The 20,532-nt window shown below is 43.2% G+C and overlaps 1 protein-coding gene across 4 annotated transcripts in view; it reads left to right on the plus strand.

Moving 5' to 3' along the window:
• Positions 1–9,720: 9,720 nt before the first annotated feature.
• MAPKAP1 (MAPK associated protein 1) overlaps positions 9,721–20,532 on the plus strand; it is a 72,543-nt gene continuing 61,731 nt past the window's right edge. For 3 of the 4 annotated variants that reach the window (XM_015644649.1, XM_033518377.1, XM_015644650.1), the window contains exons 1-3: positions 9,721–10,044; positions 13,097–13,186; positions 16,029–16,177. In XM_015644649.1, the coding sequence (XP_015500135.1) occupies positions 9,786–10,044; positions 13,097–13,186; positions 16,029–16,177 (498 nt within the window). In that variant the 5' untranslated portion in view covers positions 9,721–9,785. The remainder of the gene's footprint in view (positions 10,045–13,096; positions 13,187–16,028; positions 16,178–20,532) is intronic. The other variant, XM_015644651.2, reaches the window with a different exon arrangement.

Below are 20,532 nucleotides of genomic sequence, written 5' to 3' on the forward strand. Positions count from 1 at the left end.
CGGGGCTGGCGAGCGGCCGGCAGCGATGGGTGGCGGGGACAGGTGAGTGCGGCCGGAGCGCCGGGCACGGGCACGGCAGGAATCCCCGGGATGTCCGCGAGCCGTGCCGAGCGGGGGCCCCGGGGTCTCTGGCCGGGTGCCAGGCACTCCATCCAAGTCCCCGTCACTCGCCCCCTGTCCCTGTCACTCGCCCCCTGTCCCCGTCTCCTGGCTGCTCCTGCCGGCCGCAGGGTCGGCTCTGCCTGCCCAGCTGTGCCGGGTGGACGCTTCGAGCGTGATCGCACCCAGGTCCCTTTCTGGATGGGGCTCTCCCTTCTCCACCCGCTTGCCGGTGCCATCAGAGCTGTGAACACCGCAGGAACAGTGGGGGAACGGGAAGGGTGTCCAGGAGACGAAGCAATGAGTCGATTTCTGTGCTAGTGGAAGTTTGGTAAATGACTAAACAGATGCCAGAACCAAGCTTGGATATCCTGAGTGTGTTCTCCACGATTTTAGGTGTCGGGGGATTATCAGGTAGATGCAAGAGTGGGAATTAGATTCTCAGTTACTTTTCTAGATTCAGAACAGCTCCATTCACGGACACTTTTTTGGGTTAGATTAAAAATAAATTGAGATCAGCATGTACGTATAGACTTGTACAGAAATAACTGAAGCAGGGAGAACCAATTTAGTACATTTCTGTATCAGTCATGTTTCAGGTCTTTGTTGTAACACCCTTTCCTCATCTATTGGTTATCTTTTCACCCAGTTGCAACAAGTAACAAATGTTAAAATAATGAAAAACGAATGTTAAAATAACAAGTAACAGCTACATTCTTTTTGGGCATTTCCTTTGGATCAGTGAAGGCCTGGGCAGGTGAAGCAGCCTGGCACAGGGATCTCTGTTACCCGTTTTGTAGCACGAAATTTTCCCATCCATTCGAAGTTGTGAGCATGAAAAGCACACACGTGTTTGGAAAGGTCAGTCATGGCAACAAATGGCACAGCAGGTGAACAGCATACTGGCCACATCCCTATGTAGGAGCAGCCCGGCTCCCATATAGCCATTCTTTTTGGAGATCACACAATCACTGAGGTTGGAAAAAACCTCTGAGATCATTGAGTCCAACCTCTGACTCACCACCACCACCTTGTCACTGAGTGCCATGTCCAGTCCTTTCTTGAACACCTCAGGGCTGGTGATTCCACCACCTCCCTGGGCAGCCCCTTCCAACCCTGACAACCCTTTCTGTGAAGAATTTCCTTTTGTTATCCAGAATTCCTTTTGATGTCCAAGAGCAAATGACACTAGCTGAGAAATGGGGATAGAGCTCAGGCTCTCTTCCTTTCTTGCTGTTCAGGTGCTGGAAGGGGCAGGTTTGAGGTGTGGGAGAAGAGCTCTGGTGGCCCCTAGGGCTCTCGTGGGGTATTGGTGCTGTCCCACACCTGGGACCCGCTGTACAGGGAGGGGCTGTCTCAGGTGTTGTAGCATCAGTTCTGCAGGGCTTTTCTGTTAGTGCCTCTGACACAGACCCCAGGCTGTGTTTTAATATTAACTCTGTGTGTGTGTGTGTGTGTGAGCTGAGGAGCTCCATCAAACCGTGATGCCTCGTTGTTCACTGTCTGTCAGATCAGTTTCGTACCCCAGACAGCACAAGGGCAATCCCTACCTTGTTTGCTTATTGCCTGAGAAGTGTTGTATCTAAATCCATTATTCTGAAAGCAAAAGAAAGCTCCTTGAATATGTTTTGTGTGCTCTTGAAAGAGACAGACCCAAAATTAAAAGCCAGAGGAACAGGGGATTCATTTTTTGCTGAAGAAATGTGAATCTGTCCAGTTCCATTTGCCATAAAGTCCCAAAGGGGCTGAAGGTCTCAGGCATTTTTAAGTAGGTCTGATCATCATGAGTGTTTCTGAAGTCAGAAGCAGCTTGCATGCTGCTGTACTTAAAGAATAAGGTTATGATCATGTTTTTTAATGAAATAAAAATATTTACATGCACTCAGAAGTGGAATGGCAACAACCTAAAGAAACCAACAAAGACCATAGTGTTTGTTTGACAGGCGCTGCTGTTTAAGGCAGAACCCCTGCCTGGCCCAGCAGTGTCAGACCACCCTTCATGGTGCTGCTGCAGAGCTGTGCTGTGAGCCCCTGAGCTGGCTGGACCTGCATCACATCCCCAGGCTCTGCCCTGGGTCCAGACAAGGCAGCTTCTGTGAGCCTGGGGACATTTGTGTGTGTAAAACCCAAAGAGATTAGCATCTCTCTCAGTAGCAAACAGGCAAAAAGGTGATATGGTGAAGCTTTCTGGTTTGTTAATTTCTTTTAAGATTGAAGCTTGTATAGGTATTTATAAAATTTATTAGGTTTTTTAGGCTCTTGAATATCACACTGAGAATTGTGAAAATAGAAGCTCTAGTCTAATATTCAAGCAATCCTAGCCTGTGCTTTCATTCTCCACTCTTCAATAAGATGTTTTATTTATCACAGAATCCCAGAGTGGTTTGAGTTGGAAGGAAGGGAGGTCAAAGCCCATCTTGTTCCACCCCCTGACATGGGCAGGGACACCTCCCACTGCCACAGGCTGCTCCCAGCCCCAATGTCCAGCCTGGCCTTGGACACTTGCAGGGATCCAGGGGCGGCTACAGCTGCTCTGGGCACCCTGTGCCAGGACCTGCCCACCCTGCCAGGGAACAATTCCTTCCCAGTACCCCATCCATCCCTGCCCTCTGGCACTGGGAGCCATTCCCTGTGTCCTGTCCCTCCTTCCCCTGTATATAGTGTCTCTCCATCTTTCCTGTGGACTCCCTTCAGATGCTGGGAGGCTGCATTTAGGTCACTCCTGGGCCTTCTCTTCTCCTGGCAGAGCAATCCCAATTCTCTCAGCCCTTCCTCATAGCAGGGGAGATCCATCCCTCTGATGATTTTTGTGGCCTCTTCCAGACCCGCCCCAACAGGTTGATGGCCTTTAGGAATGTTCAAGCTTAGCGAATTGTCTTTAAAGCATTTTGGCATATGAGTGACAAAAAGTGTTCCATGGAAAAGCACCTTTGTTGAAAGTGTTCCTTCCCAGCTTTCTGTGCAAAAGTCCCATCAGTTTCACCTTCTCCTGGACAGGGACTGCTATTCCCCTGGGAAAGAGTGTTCAGCAGAAAAAAAAGTAAAATTCATGTTATCACGTGTAATTTACAAGGTCCTCTGGTTTTGTTTTGTTATGTTTGTTATGTTAAGCCTCAAAAATGAACTCAAATACTCAGATATTTTTTCTGGATAGCGATTCTCCTGCACTCGTGCTGTGAAATTGGACCATGGGGGTTCCAGGCTCGTGGGTCACCCCAGTGTGACACTGCAGCTGTGGTGTGTGTCAGGGAATGCCTGCAGACAGCATGAAAAACCAAGCTTAATCAGAGACATTAAAAATGAAGCGAAGTGTTTGCACATATTTAGATGAGGCAGAGCCCAGGCAAGACGCGGCGTCTCGGAGCGGCCTCGATCCCAGCGTTCAGCACAATATCTGAATGAAAAATGACAACACTTTGTCATCTGTTCAAATTGATATTGCACTCTCGGCAGTGACAGCTGAAAAGGCCCACAGGTGCCATATAAAGAGGTGACCATGTTGTCATATTTCATTTAGGCATCCCTCTGCAAAGCCATAATTACCTAATTAGGTTGTTAATTAGGAGATTAGCATTTCGCTATATTGATAGAATGCTCTTTGCAGGCACGAGTCTAGATACAGATTTGTCTGCCCTAATTTATAATATCTGCATCTTTTATACTTATTTATTTGCTTAAAATCTTGATGCAGGATTTCTCAGGTTAGCAGAGAATCAACTTGTCTGCAATTAAACAAAGATTTGACAAGATCAGGACAGAGAAGAGTGAACACTTCCCGTACATACCCCAGTATTTTCTCCCCCCTCTAAAGCTCAGTAATTAATATATTGGAATTGGTGTAATTTGCTTCCTGATTAGTATGACAACAAAAGTGTAGCCAAATTCAGGCATTTCAGAAATACAGAGCTAATGCCAGATTGATTTACAGGTCTGGAAATGAACAAATAATTTGTTGGAAGTTGTGTGTAATGCAGTGTTTGCTCATCCTAACTTCCCAATCCTCCTATGAGAGAGCCTCTTTATATGACTGTAAATGATTATTTCCTTTTTAATGATAGGACCAGAGTGTGAGTGACAGCTTCTGCAGATAAGTATTCACTCTTAAATGCACTTGAGCTTTTGCTGAAACATAAACTTGAATGTTCGAATATTTCAGTTCACTTTCCTTTATCCTGCCTGCCCAGGATCTGTCTGTGTTTGAGGGGGTTGATTATTTGTGCTGCTGCAAATGCAGATAACCAGAACCATTTCTTGTGCAATTGCAGACAGAAGTTGACTGGGAAATTATTTCATATAACCTGAATTATAAATTTTGAAGTATGTTCGTGCCATCTTGTTCCTGCTTATATGACGCTGGGGGAAAAATCAATTTTTAATTCTAATCTGCCTATCTTTTTCATTCACTTTTAAACATCACTTTAAAGAGCTACAGTTGAGGAGGTGTTTGAGTGCAGGGACTATGGAAGCCCTTGAATGATAACATGACCTGCAATGGTATATAATTTTTCCAGCATGCTGTGTTTTGAGTTTGTTAGTAATTGTCTTGGATCCAAATTGAACTGCCACAAGTTGTGTCTTTAGAATATTTACTTTGAATAGGGCTTTAATTGTTTATCACTTCCTTAAGGAGCATAGTAAATTTGAACATATTTAAACAGACAAACAAAAACCAAAAACAAGCTACAGCTTTGCAGAACAGGAGAAAAGAAGGGTTTTTTCCCCTGTTTCTCACTTCTTACTTTTGTAATTTAGAGGAAGATACATTGCAGGAATTGGCTTGAGAGTTTTGTGGAGAATTTGGAACCACTTTTAGCCATTTGAACTGGAGGACTCTTAAAATCATTCCATTAAAACTGGTGGAACTTCAAAGTTGTAGCTCTTTCCTGCAGCAGAACATTTTTAGTTGCTGACAGCTTTCTCTGATTTCATTGTTTCTCATAGCTTATTTAGAGGTCTGTATTTCAAAGCATGAAAGGCAAAAATATCAAGCCTTCATATGAGGAAAATATTTCCTGTAAGATGCACAGGAAGATGGCACTGGCTTGTCAGTTTAGGGGCTCGTCCTTCTGTCCCTTCAGATGTGCTGGTGGCACTGAAGGGCATTTGGTGGAGCTGGAAGGTTCTCACCTGGAGCCTGTGAACTTTCGGGGACCGGAGCAGGGTGTGAAAGCCACTGTTGGCTGTGGTGTCGCTTCAGCAGGTGAAATCTGCAGTTCTGCTGGAAGAGGATTGAGCTGCAGGAGGGAGCAGGGCTGGGGACAGTGGCTGGCAGAGCCCTGCCCTGCTGCCCGGCCCTGGGGCCGCTGTGGGGACTGACAGGGACGAGCCACTCGTGCTGGGCGGTGAGTGCGAGGCATTTGGTCAAATTCCACTGTGTGCATTTAAAAAAACCCAGACAATCCATTCCAAAGGATCTGTGTTCTCCCCAAAGTAAGGCAAGCTGTGCTCAGCATTTTTCAGTCAAGGTCAAACGTTCCTCTGCAGACAGCGGTGGGCATGGGCTGACACATGGTTGCAGTCCCTCCAGTCAGAGGGTCCAGCACGGAGCGCGGTTCCAGCTGTGCCGCTGCAGTCTGTGCTGACACGGGATGGGTGGGAGGGATGGCAGTCATGAGCCTGAGCTTGTCCTTTCCCCTCATCTCACACTTGCTTTGATACCTCGTCGTCGCCTCGTGTGGGTTAACATGCAGACATGAGACTCTGTGGGGTGTTTGGTGGGGAAACAGGAAAGCGAGACAATCTTTATTTAAATAATTGCAGTACATCAAGCAAGCAGGAGGGTCACAAGAACAGTTAACATGTTGTGATGATGAAGTTGCCTCCCGAAATTCAGCTGTGTGTTTAAGGTACAGGCTGTATGGCTGCAGATCCTTTTCCAAGACCTCTGTGTCACCTCCTGGGAGCGGAGTCGTTTGTTAGCGCGCTCTGCATTCCTCATTGTGTGCCGGGTTATGAATGAGGCTGATCTGCATAAAGCCCTGCTTCTCTCGCTGGGAGAGTCTATCGATGCCATAAATATAGCCGTGGGGTACTGGAAGAGGAATACTGCTGATAAAAATAGTAGACTGAGATGCAGCTGTCTGATTCTGCCACGAAGTTCCCGTGAATCCTGGCGAGGCGTTCAGCCTCTTGATGGTGCAATTTGACATCTTTGGGGATGTTCTGTAACTGCACCAGGCTGATGGGGGGCTGTGCACAATCACAGCAGCGGGACGAGAAGGGGAGAGGGAGCATTCATTCCCAGGGTGTTGAGCAGACTGTGCAGAAAGTTAGAGAGGTGAATAATAAAGACCGGGAAGAAAGCGAAGATCTCTGTCCACCTGTGTGATGAATCACAGGTTTTTGCCAATCAGTACATCATGGAAACCCCAGCCTGTGTATCCTGTTCTACAGAAATACCAAACTCTGATATTTTGGGGATTTCACATTGCTCTCTTCTTTTCCTGTTTGCACAGAGTGCATTTGACAGCTGCCTGCAAAGTGGCCTATTCAATAGTAGATTATTTTTATAGCACAAGTATTAGAAGAACATTTATTTTTTGTTTATGATTAAAGAACATATAAGATGCTGATGCTTAGAAGGTCCTCAAATTCCATTAAATTCAGCTCCTCCGTGAGGATCTGGTGATGGTGTGTGGGTGTAGGAGTGCAGAAGGGGTGTGCTGGCAGATCTCAGCAGATCTAGAAACTGAGTTTGGGTCTGTGATTTTGCTGGAATCTTTAAGGTGTTTGACTAAAGGTTTTCAAAACTGAATTTTGCTTCTCTGTGTTCTTCTCTCTCACTGGAAGTCACTGTTCCTCAGAGCGGGTCTGTGCTTTTATCAACAGGAGGAACTGTTAGAATTCTATAGGCCACAACTACTAAATATGGCATCAAAACCCAAACTGAATTTCTTTTTTTTTTTTTTTTAAGAATATGAACTCTTCAGAGTTTCCAGTTAGCATTAATGTGTTGATAAATCAGCTGGAATGTATCTTTTTGAAAATTCTGAAGAGGAGGAAATAAAAATATGTTTGTATTAAACTTGCAGAATTTCCAGCACTTTCTCAGCATTCAGGTTTATGAGAAAAGCAGTTGCAGATGTACAGTTGGGAAGAAGCTTGGCTGATTTAGCACACGACTGTTAATGGCAGGAAGTCGGGGTGCAGAGTATAAAGGTAAAACTCTCGCATCTGCTGTTACATGTTGTTAACTCCCTCAGCAGACATTAAATCATTTCAAGTACAATAATAGTGTGGGAGGTAAATTAACTAACCATTAACAATCTTATAAATACACAATTAACGTGCCAACATTTATATGACACATTGATGGGGCAGCAGTAATTTTTGATTGGGAGTTTGCAGACCTTTCCGACGCCTGAGGCTGTTGCTTATTTAAACAAATTTTTGCCAATTGCAGGTACACGTGGCCCTTCCTAATCAGTGAGTAGAAATAATTCCATTTAAAGAGCATTCTCAAAGCGTGTTTTGTGATGTCCACAAGCTGCACATGGTTGTGTCTGTGTTTTCTGAGCTGGTCACACAGGTGCAGGGCCAGAGCCCCAACACATCCATGGCTGCCTTTGGGTGGGACATCTGCCTCAGAGGACAGGGAGAACTCCCTCAGGAGCAGCCCTACTTACTTCCATGGAAAGAGTGAGAAAATTCAAAGAGAGTGTGGAGTTGTGGTGCTGCCGAGGCTGGCAGGAGCCCCTGGAGATCCCATCCAAACTCCCACCTCCAGGCAGGGCCAGCCAAGCTCCAGGCTGTGTCCACTTGGGCTTTGAGGGTCTCCAAGGATCCTGCTGGGGCAAATTTCATTAATAGCATGATTTATTACAATGTGTGGTAACAGTAGTGTATTAATAACCAGCAGCATGTCAGGTTTGTTTCTCTACCATTCCTTTATTGAATTTGTTTTTGCTGCTGGGTCTGTTGCTTAATGTAATACTTCTGAATTTGTGTGTATTTTTTAAAGCAAAAAGGGGATGGTGTCTGCAAAAAACCCTATGATATTTGCAGTCAAGGGAGGAAAAAATGTTTAAAATTCTGAAGGCTTTAGTTCTATTTATTGAGTATTGTCATCAGTGGATACCCACCCACGTTTGCTGGGAGGGAGGACGCTGGTAGGAATGGAGGGTTTGCAATCTACAATAAACCTTGAAAATTTTGCTTTTGTCATGATTAGATGAGTGTCCATATGAAGGTTTACTTTTGTTTCCACCTAAATGTAGAAGCTGCTCTGTGGGCCCCTCTGTGTTGGTGCACCTTTCCCTACACCTTTCCCCCAAGGGACACGGCAAAATGCATTTGCTGGCCCTGGAACAAGCCTGGCTGGTCCTTTCTTTCCCTTCCCTCTGTTAAAATATCCCAGGAGAAGGCCAGCTGCCTTTAGCAGGTTTTCATGGGATGTGGCTTTGTGGGACTTAAAGCAGCAGTTTTGCAAACAGCAAGGCCAGGGGATTGCTGGTGCTTCTGAGTTCAAAATCCCAAACACACACATACAGCTCTATAAAGTTAAAGTGTTTTTCTCTGATTAGAAAAGCAGTGGGGATTTCAAACTTCTGGAATTTGCATCTAGTCTTGCTCTGTGTGTGAGTTGAGACTGAGCCCCCTCAGGTGGAGGTGTCCCCATGGCTCCTGCTCAGTGACAGACTCGCTGCATGAACAGGAATCTTTTCTTTTCTTTTGGTTTTTTTTGGTTATTTTCAGCAGGTCATTTTTTTGATCCAGCTCACCCCACAGCTCCACTGCCAGCTTTGGGAGGTGGTGGAATTCCTGGAGCAGGGCCAGGCAGGGCATGGAGCTGCCCCTTTCAGAGTCAGCCTGGGCTTGAATTAGATTGACATAACTACAAACCCACAGCAACAGAAAAATCAGATAACAATGTGAGCGTGGTTTGGGTTTTGTGGTTTGGGGTTTTTTTTACTTTTCCTTTTTGCCCTCTACTTTGTTTCAAAAGGCCACTTGAGTGCTCTGAATGAAATATCTTAGGTAAGTGGCAATTACTGTTCTTAAAGTGCTTTAGAGCTCAGGCGTGTGGTATTTGGTCACAGAGCTTTCTGTGTTACAGCAGTTGCCCTGTGAGAAGCACCATGCAGCAGCAGATGTTCAATATTCTGCCCTCAAACACTAATCTCTTCATGTTTAAGGTTTCTCCTGGAAATACAAAACCTGAAGAGGGTCTGTAATAAGGTAGTCAAAAAGTTGGTGTGTAGGTGCAGAAGCAAAACAGTAACACAGTTAGGATGGGTGAAAACAAATCCAAAACCCTGTCAGTTTTGTAAATAGATTAGTTGGAATAAGCAGATGTTTCTGTTCTGTACTCTCTTGCCATCCTCCTGTGTGGGGTATTTTGCCTTGCAGCAGCCATGTGTTACAGAGTGCTGGGACCTGTCTGTAGGTATCTCTTGTGCTCTGTTGTCCTGGGACTCAGGTCTCAAGCTGAGCTCCAGCTCCCCTGTTCCTTGAATGGATCTCTACCCAGTGTAGCATAAGTAAACTGCAGCAGAATTGAACAGTTTGCCCTAAGCCAGTCAGGGTTTGTGCATCCCAAATAGTGACCTTCTGGAATGGGGGTTTGAGCTTCGGGTGTTTGAAGGGGCTTTGTTCCTAAAATGTGGCATGCATTGTTTCTAGGTACGTGTGTCCATGAAACAAGATGAAGAGAAGATAGTACAGTGAAGGGTGGCCTTGTGGACAGAATGGCTTTCCTGGACAACCCAACCATTATCCTCGCTCACATTCGACAGTCGCACGTGACCAGCGATGACACGGGGATGTGCGAGATGGTCCTGATCGACCACGACGTTGACCTGGAGAAGTTCAATCCCTCATCAGCACATGGGGATAATGGCTCAGAGCCACAGGGGAGCAATGGGGAGACTCAGGGCTATGTATATTCCCAATCAGTCGATATTACCTCAAGCTGGGACTTTGGAATCAGAAGACGATCAAACACAGGTGCGTGGTGCTTGCAGCAGCACTGGCTTTCACATTCTGCTGCCCTCGCTCTGCCTTGCCTGGACAGACCAGAGCATGACTCGCTCAGCATCTGTCAAACTGCTTTTGTAATGCTGAGGCCCCTTTCTAGAAGGATATGTAATGATTCAGTTACTTCAGTGTGCTGTCAGCTGAGCCTTAATTGCTGTTTTACCTACTCTTGTACAGAGGAACATTGAGGTAGTCAGTTTTATATATATAAAAAAATTCAAATTGTGAAGACATCAAATCCAAATCCGAAGTGCACGAACAGTCTTTGATATCTCTATTGTTACTGTCTGAGGGGTGTTAACTTTTGAACAGGTTAGTTATTTTCTGAGAAAAAATCTGCCTAGTGAGGCATCAAATATATTTGTTATAAAAGAGAGGAATGAAGTTTGATGTGAGCCAGCAAAGGGAATGATTTGTCTGTATTTTGTCTCCTAAAGTTTTATTTCTGAGAAGAACCTTGAGCTAGGGTTTAAGGTACCAAATTAGAAAGTTTAAGGGTGAACGCTTTTGCAAAATATGCTCATTTTGTCGTGACTGGCAGAGAGCTCTCCCATGTGGGGTTTCATATAAGGGATATCCAGAGTTCTGCTTAGACCTGAGAAATATTCTGAACAGGAGTTCTGTGAGGTAAAGTATAGACGAGGTGTGTGGTGGTCAGTACTGACCTCTTTTTTTCTGTTTCTCTTTATTTTTTAAAAGTGATTTCTGCAAGTATTATAACACCACCTAGAGCCCAGAAAGCACCTCTGTGCTCTGCTCCACCAGGAAAATGTGTGTAGTGTTGGAGACACTGAAATGCCTTTTACAAGTAGGAAGTTGTAAAAGGTTCCACAGAAGCCAGGGCACTGCTCTCCTGTAGCAGAGTGAGGTTTGGAAATAAACTGAGATTACAGCCCTGGCAGGAAGGTGTGCTGGGGACCCTGGGCTGGCAGAGCTCAGACCATGGTGCAGCTCATGAGGAAGGAGAGGCAAAGTTTGAAGATTTATGGAGTTATCCAGAACATGATCAGAAGGATCATTTCACCAAGGAGCAGACTGATGGAATAATCTCTGTGTGAATTACAGTTTGAAGTCATTTCAGGTGCAGGCTGGGGGCACGTTCTAAGGTCAGGGCTGGGAGCAGATTTCCTGCCTCAGCTCTGGCGTGGCAGGAGGAGAGGCCAGTGCCAGGTGCTGGGTGTAGGCGAGCAGAAAACTTCTCAGCTCTATGCTGACCCTTGGTGCAGCCACCACTGCCTTTGGTCAGCCACATTTTTCACACTGCAAACTGCCTGCCTGTTGCCTGAAAATTATCCCAGTGAGCCTGGGATGGTTCACATTTCCCGTGGGGACTGGCTGTTCCCTCTGCCTTGGCGCTGCTGTAGCACGGTCCCGCAGTGAAGTGGTGCCTGGTGCTCAGCTGTGGGTGGAGGAGCAGGATGGAGTCAGGCAGGGTAGTGACTGTGCTCTTGTGCATTTGTTGTGACAGGGTGAAAATACCAAACAGGATAAAAACATGCAGTATTCTTGTTTCTACTCTGCAGTTTTCCTTTATCCTTTGTTTGCCTGCTCATCTAACAGATATTTTATGGTAGCTCGTTTGGGAAGAAAGGCTTTTGGAAGGAAACTTTGAGCTGCAGTGTGGGCAGTAACTAGTACAAGTGTAGAGCTTTACTTTCAGAATAAAATATCTAGGCTACAACAGTGTTTTCCCAATATTTAAACTTATGAGGAGGGATACTTTTTTTATTTCATTAAGAGGAAGCTACCTAGAGGTATTCAGGTTCTAGCATCGTGTTGTCTTAAACAAGAGATGCTTATCAAAGTCCCCATTTGTGCTTGTGCCTTTAACTGCTTGTTACAGATGTTAAACCTCAAAGGAGTGGTTTTTTTAATCAGTTCCCTGATTGACAGTTTTTATGGGGAAAAAAAATCACTTCCTTGTCCACAATTCAGTTCAAAGACCTAAATGTAAAAAAATAGTAACAGAAGGGATAGAAAATATTTATTAATGTTTTTTAATTGCTGAAAAGGCTCAGGGAACTTCAGTTGTATCCAAAAATTGTCAGAGTAATTTAGCATTTTTGAATCTCTTCTACAAACCCATTTTAGTTAATGAATTATCTCAATACATCAAAATTGCTAATATATCCAGCAAATTGTTTCCTTCAGGAATCAGCACTGTTAGTTCTACTTCCCAGTCTAATCTGCTTATTTTGAGTGGACACTTCATGACATATCTGGTTTTTTGGGGTCATTGTCTTGGGTGGCTTCCAGCAGGTTTTTTCCCCAAGGAAGCTCTTACCGTTAACAAAAAAGGAAATTTAAGTTGTGTGGTACACTGGGCTGCAAGTTCTTTGATATCAGAACAATTTTGGGGCTTTTTTTTCCAACCATATTTTGAAGATGGAGTCAAAATATATGTAAAGAAATATTATATTCATTTTAGGATTTGACTAATGTTGTGAAGATACAAATCATTTATTTTACTACCTATAAACTGTTTCAGCCTACTGAAGAAAAAGCTGTGCTAATTTATATCGCTTTGACATTTTATAATTTTCATGATTTTTAGATAAAGGATTTTATATTTAAAACTTTAATAGTCTAGTCTGAGTTCATTTATCTTTAATTTTTGAAACGGGTAGAGTAATTCATAACAGTAATTTTATTCCTGTAATGTAATATTCACTTCAGTTCATTTGTGCATTAAAATTCCTTTAAGACCGTTATTAATGATTTATATAATGAAATGTCATATTAATCACAGAAGTTTTCACATTTTATTATTCTCTTCCATGTTAATACTATCTTTATGATCTCTATTAATGTTTTATATCCTCTAATTTCAATTATAAATCAAGAACATTTTCATGTTTTTGTTGGTATTTGCTTTTCAGGGGTGCCACCTTTAAAATTTTATGACTTTTTCCCCTACATATGCAGTATAAAACATCTTTATTCATATAAAGGTAGTTAATTATGTCTTTGTTTATAGTAAACTTTCATTGACAAACTTATAGTTGTAATATTTCTTTTCAAGCTCAGAGACTAGAACGTCTGCGGAAAGAGAGACAAAATCAAATAAAATGCAAAAACGTTCAGTGGAAAGACAGAAATACTTCTTGCTCAGGTAAAAGAAAATATCTTTTCTTTTCCTTCTGGTTTGATTCCTGCCCTTGATGGTTACAACATTTGCAGTTTGATTTTCCCCTCGGGTTTCAAAGCATGGAGGAAATTCTTTGTGCTGTCCGGGGGGTGTTAATAAAGAAAAGAAGAGGAAAAGTGCTGAACACCCAGTTTGGCCTGAGGTTATGGAGTGGCTGTTTTGGGTTCTGCACTCTGAGAGATCACTGTGGTGTTTGGATGATGGAGGATTTTGTAGAGTTTAGTTCTATAGAGGATTTTTGTAGCTACTTTTTTAGATAAGGTAGGAATCTTAAGAAATAAAGAGTAGATGTGTGATCTACTTAAATGCAAGCATAATAAATGCTGTCTTAGCTTATCTGGTCTTTCCTGGTTAAACTATTATCACTGATTTCTCCAAAAAATATTAAATTCTGTTTTTGTTAAATATATAATTAAGTGTTTGTGACTGGATGTTCTACGTAGTTTAAATTGTAATATATGAAATTACAAATCTGTCTCAATTTTTCTATTTTAGAGTTCAAGCTAGTTTCTATTTCTGTTGTATTTGACACACATTCAAACCTTTGTATGGTCTGTCATGCCTACTTCTTTCAAAATTTGCGTATATCTTAATGAGGTCCCTCTGTAATCTCCCTTTTTTTGCCTAATTCCTCATATCTCCATGGCTGTCATTTGCAGAACATTCTCCAGCACTCTAATATCTTTTTCAGAGGAGTGAACAAAGCTGCTCATACGGGCAGCACAGTTGCACTAATCCTTAATTCAGTGTTCAGCTGTGTTGGATACCCCTGTTAATGCATTCTGAAATGTTTTTGCCTTTCTCTTTCTGAAAGCAGAGTTGTAGGTTTTAAAGGTTAATCTACCATAACCTCCAACTCTTTGCTCCATATTTTATAGCATTTGGCCAGTGATGATGCAGATCTCTCTCCTGTGTCTCCTGCCCTCTGAGCTGGCTCCGGGTCCTGCTGCCGGGGGCTCCGTGCTCACATCCCCTCCCTCCGTGCTGCCCTGCAGACACAGCAGCTGTCCCAGCAGTCACACTTGTCCCCCTGAGGAACGTGCTGGCAAATGGATCAGTCCCTGTCTGCTGCAGATCTGGTTTAAATTAAAAAATAAATAAGTTACACAAAAACTCCAGGCACTCTGGCTCTGTTGGCAGAGCTGATTTTCCTTCTCTGCTTACTCCTCTCTCTGCCACTGAGATCTGAGTGTTTCTGCCTTACTTGCATGAACAACACCACTCCAGCGAGGGGAAAGAGGAGCCCTTATCCTTAAGGATATTCTCTGTACCTTTGTATCTTACATTCCTTCATTTCAGAGCATATAAAATGCAAATTAACACTATATCAAGGAAATCCTTCCGAAGTCTTGCATTCATCCCATACAGAATTGCTGTAGATAAAAACTTGCTTTTTCACTTGTACGAGTAAAACCTCGTGTTGAACTCCAAGTGCCCAGAAATTATCAGTTAAAGGTAATACTCCAGCATAATGATTTAGATTTTTTTAAAAACCAATGAAAAGCTATAAGAGCATGTTGAAAAACCAAAACAACCTAATGGAGTTAAAGTGGCCACATTGAAAGGGATTAAATCAAGCTTTTTTGGTTAATTGCAGCCTCTCACAAGCCCTTGGGGATCTCTCAGTGCCAGTATTTAGCACCTCTGCCAACTGCCTGAATTTTAAGGCAATCTGCTGGTAAAAATAAATGGAGCTTTTGACTAGTTATCATTTGACAGGTTTTAATTTTGCACTCTAAGAAACGAACCAACTCCCTGCAGATCAAGTCCCAGGTCATTCCACCTTGGGAACAGTTCCACTTCCCTGGAGAAGCAAGATGTAAATCCATGAGCTGTGAGGGAAGCCAAGGGCAGGAGTGCTGGCCTGGATGAGCTGGGGTTGGTTCTGGGCAGTGATTGATGGAGGCTGGGGGCTCTTGGTTCCTGGAGCAGATGTGGGAAGCCTTGTCCAGCTTAAGTCACAGCTCCCTGCAGACGAGACCCGTTGGTGCTGGTGTGCTGAAACACCCTGGGCTCTGCCCCCATTTCATCGTGGCCCTCTAACATAAGAAGTGGTATTTTTTAGGGTTTTTTAAAGTATGCCTCTAAGTTGAGTTGTTGGAATTTCAGCTGTGGACTTTATTCACATAAAAAGGCTTTTATGAGCCTTCACAGACCACACAGAGACCTCCTGAACTTGGATCCCCTTTTTTTTAGAAAGCTTTTTTTGTTTTTATTGTTCAGACTGTTGATCTGGAATGGTGGTTTCAAGTTTGATGTTTTTATGAGGGGAGGCTGTATCCAATCTGCCACGAGAAGTGAAATCTGCAGAGATGATCCTTTGGGCAGAGGTGTGTGCCAGGGCTGCAGCTGGCAGTGGGTGTCATTGCAGGGCAGTGTGGTGCTGTCCTGTGCTGTGGCACCGTGCCACGTGCTGCAGCTCTGTGGGAACTGTGCTCTTCATGTGCCAGCAGCTTTTCCTTCCTGTTCCCTGCTTGTTTAGGAGAAGGTAGGCAAGCAGAAAGACCAGGAATGTGTCGTTCTCTTGTTATCCTGGCTCAAGTGGATCTTATACTGATCAGCTCTGTTCTCTGTACAGGAAAACCTCAACTTTTTCTCAGCTTAAACAGGAGCATCATTCAAACTTCTTAATGGTTTCATATCCTTGGGCTGTGAAGGAGTGGTAGTAGATCCTGCCCTGCTGAAGCATTTGTTGGTTTGTTTATTTGATTTTGTGCTCCCTCTTATGATGTTATCTCTCTGTGGTGAGCAGCAGCCTCTGCACATCTCCTCATAAGATGCCTCTAATCTCTTTTCTGATCTGCAGCAGAGGAGCTGAGCTCACTGTTTGAAAAGAAGAATTTTAGAGTGAAATCCCCATGTTCTGGGAAGCAGTCCATCCTCTCTGTGCGTCTGGAACAGTGTCCACTGCAGCTCAACAACCCCTTCAATGAGTACTCCAAATTTGACGGCAAGGTGAGTGACTGGGTGGCTTTGTCAGGTGGTGGGGTCCCCTGGCAGTGACAGCCTGAGGCACTGCTCCTGTGCAAGCTCTCTTAGACTTTGTAGTGCCAGTGCTTGTCTACAAACAATCAAATGTAGTGGTTCCAGGTTCAGTAGGGCCATTTCTCCTGTTTCCATTACAAAATTCTGGACTGAGACTTTCTCTACCTTGCTGTTTGCTTCTCCAGCAGGTTAGTGAGGTGCTTTACTGGGACAGAGCCCTGGGGTGTCTGTCTAGAGTTGATGATGAGACCCTTTGTATAAATGATTGATTATTTGGCACTTAAAAAAAAACCCAAAACTGTTCTGTCTATCCACATCACAGCACTTGCTGAATATTCCCCGACTCATGTCTTTGTCCTCAGTGCTCTACTGAGGGTGGGAGAAGCCATGGTCTGTGTTGAGGGCAGAAAACAAGTATCAGTAGGTCAGTATCCAAGGCAGAACGAAGCACTAATCAATGTATTTCTGCACAAGTGCTCATTTGTGTAACACAGGGAGGAGATTGGCTGCAAACCTGGCAGGTCATGGGGGTCAGGAGATGGATCTGGTATCGCTCACCCTGGGGATAAATGGCTTGCCTGTGCTCCATATTGTCAAATATTTCTCTCTGTCATCATCTCTAGAAACTGAAATATAAACATTGGTGTGATGGATCATTGTCATATTGTTCCAAAACAAGTATAAATACTCCACAGATCTGTTTTCTACTGGATTTGTTTGTGGAATCTCCTGTGGGAGGATGGAGTTTGAGCTTCATTACCATTGTGATGGAAGAATTTCATATTCTGTTAGGTGTTCTCGAAGTGGAAAGCCAGATTCGTAATTCCACTGACATTTCTAGGAGTATCTGGAATATTTCTGAGATGGTAACCTTTAGACTATGAAGTCCAAGTACGAAAGCTCCTCTACTGTGATTTAATATTTATTAGCATGTGGCAATTAATGCTAACTCAGGTTTTCACAATTCCTGGCCTCATTAATGAGCGACAGCAGCACTTTCATGCTGACAGCACCAAGAGGCCTTTTTTCTAAACTCCAGGTTTGTTGTTCTGGTGCCATGAAATTTCAGTTGGACAAACATTTAAATGGAACTCATGTTATCTATAGGGGAGGTAAAAATCAAATGCTTCTTTTTAAAGAGAATTCTTTTATAATTCAGTCATGTTCAAGTCTTATTTCTCAGAAACTTCTGAAACATCAGCATTTTTCCTTCTCTCTTTTATAATCCAAGCTAATCTTTACTGTATTAATTGTTGTTGTCTATAATGAACATCTTCATTTTCACCTATTGCAGTCAGATACTGCAGGTTTTTGGTCCACTGGAAGCAAGTTGCACTCTACGTATCAGTTTGAGAGGTGAAGGAAATACCTCAATGTCACTCAATTGTGACTTGCAGGGTTTGATATGAATTATCTCAGCTGTGATCTGCAGATCAAGATACCTTCCTTACAATCCAAAATAATAGGATGGGTATTTTGTTAGAGCATAATCTCAATCTATTAATTTTAACACCATTGTTTCTATTACTCTGTTAGTGTATCAATAGTTTGCATATAAAGTTTATTCTCTATAGTTCTGTATGTATTATCTAGTTTAATGCTTGGCTGACCATCTGAGATCTAGAAGAAACATAGTCCAGTTGTGATTTTACTTCAGTTCTCATGTGTTTTCAGTCAGTAAAAACACCAAAAATCATTGCACTTTTAAAAATTATTTTTAATGACATATCATATGTCTTGTATTTATTTTTATTGATAATAGATGAGCAGTGTGTCACAGAAATATAATTCTTTCTGGGAATAGGGCATGGCTTATTTACATAATTAACAGAGCCATGTATCTCTGGGGGAAATGGTACATAATTGGGGAGAGGTGGGGGAGTGAGGAGGGGCTGGGGGCCTAATTAAACATGTCTTAAAAACACCCTACTTAATTATGTATTTACTCAGGGGGTCACAGTGGCCCTCAGATCTTTAGGGCTATAAGCAGGCCTTTGGTTTGTGCATATTTGAGTTTGGTAATGCAGATTTCAGGTTGCTCAGTCCCAGTCCTTTTTTGGTGCATTTACAAAGCAGGAGAGCTCAGTGTTCTGTGCCATGTCTGTGCTCCTCATCCTCACTGGTTTCACCCCTGACCTGAAATCAGATAAATCCTCCTCAGGGTCCTCCTTCCCTAAGCCCCTCTTGAAGGTATTGTTTTCAGCTGATCAGAGCAGGTTGTGTGCTGGAATGCCAGCCTGGGCAGTGCTCACATCCTCCAGGTGTTTCCTGCCAGATTTAGTGTCTATTTCATAACCACTTCTGTGATTTTATGAAATAGTAAAATTTTAAAGCACTCTAATTTCTTCCTGTCCTGATCACTTCATTAATTATCAAAACAGTAGAGAATATGCCTTGTGAAATACAGCTACAGTGGAAGCATTCTCAGCAGCTCAGGAATCCACACAACTGGCTCCACCACTACCCAGGACAGATTTGTGGTTTTCTGTACATTGTAAAACTTCAGTTCTTAACAGGAGCCACACTTACAGTAACTACTCTCAACTCCTTCTTCAAGTTTTTCCTTAAATAGTTATAGTAAACCTCAGCTCTGGACCTGTTCTCATGTTTTGTAAAGCACATGGGTTGTACTTGGTTAATAAATCTTATATACACTTTCTAAGAATTTTGTACTGAAAGAACATTTAGTTCTTTGTAATTCCTCCAGGTGTCATTGGAATAGAAAATTACTTGAAGGCTTAAGAAATCACTGGCCAAATTGATTTCTTTTGTATGCATGCAAATTAAATGATCACCCATTTGATAAATAAATTTGTGTTTATTTCTGTTTACAGGACTTGGAAAATCAGGTTTTGACAGTTTATTGTTCCATCTTGCTGAGTTTTAATAATGTTGGGAAAAAAAGCCTCAGTGTAAGACAGAGCTGAAAGCCCTGTCCAGGTAGCACAGGTGTCACACAGGAGTGGTGATGGCTCATTGCAGTGACCCAGCTGAACTTCACAATGCTCAGGCAGGAAAGAGGTGCAGAAGAGATCAAAAATGTGAGGAAGGGATTGTTTGGCTCTAGAGTAAGCTGGGGTTAAGAGACCAAAAGCCTTTGACCAGATTTTCTCAGGTTGTTTTTATTTCTGCTTTCACGATTAGCTGCAAATGGAGTTAGAAGGAAGTTTGACTTTTCTGATCTTATGAAGTTTTCTGGCGTTTGCTTGAGTACTGGAGGTAATTTAGCTGAACATTGGTCAGTGTAATTTTTGGTTGGACAAAAGCTAAAAATCCTTTGGTGAGGAATGGTGCCTCTCTGTAGTGCCACAAGGTTTCTTGTGGCTACTTTGGTAATGGGTTAAAAAGCAACAATTTCTCATGTAGCAACTGTTTTAAAAATGATGCTGTAGCAAGCATGGGGGAAGGGATAATTCATGAGTGCTAATTGCTTGGCTGTTAATTTTCATAAGTGTTGATAGAAGCAGTTCCTTAAATTAAACTTTGTTTAAAATGTATCAGGGGAAATATTCCACAATGTCGGGCCCAAAGTGAAAATTAATATGAATGCTGTGGCAATTAACACGTACTGGTTAATAGCTTTTAGCAGCATTTTGGGATGATAGTCCTTAAATACATTTTTGCATGCTGCTCTTGTTTCAGTCTTGTTTGACTGTATGTCTGCATAATCACGAACAAATGTTTTCCACAATCCCCAGTATTAAATAGCTTTACTTAAAGAAAGTAGATAAAGAACTTAAGAAAGAAGCAATATTGCTTTAATTAAGATGGAAAATGTGTAAAATAATTAATCCAGGATTAAGATCTCTGTGTGGAAAAAAATTAGGTTTTTTATTTCAGTGTTTTGCCCCTAAGCTGAGTGAAATGATCCTCATTTGAATCCAACCGAAATAAACTTGTGTAGGGGTTGTTTGTAAAGCATTTGCTAGAAGTAGTGGTTTACTTGCTGCTGCCTGACCCTGGGGAGCTCCTGCTGGGTGCTGAGGTTGTGCTGGGTGTCCCTGGCACTGCCCCTGCTGCGGCCCCAGGCCACTGAGTGACCATCACAGGCCCCCTGGTGCCACGGCAGAGACTGAAACCACAGCAGCCCTTCCTTCCCCTGCCTTTTGTTGTGTTTTATTTGGATTTCACCTGGCTGGAGGGCCAGGTCTGTTGGGGTGCTGGGGCAAGGAGGAGCAGCTCAGCCCAGGGCAGCAGCCAGCAGCCTGAGCCTGGCTGGAGAGCTCTGCTGCAGCTCTGCCTCGGCTGTGCCTGGCCCTGCCCTCGTGGCCCATGTTTTGGTAGGGACACTGTGCTGTCCCTATGGTCACTGTGCTGTCCCTATG

Source organism: Parus major, chromosome 17, assembly GCF_001522545.3.
Source record: "Parus major isolate Abel chromosome 17, Parus_major1.1, whole genome shotgun sequence".
NCBI lineage: Eukaryota > Metazoa > Chordata > Aves > Passeriformes > Paridae > Parus > Parus major.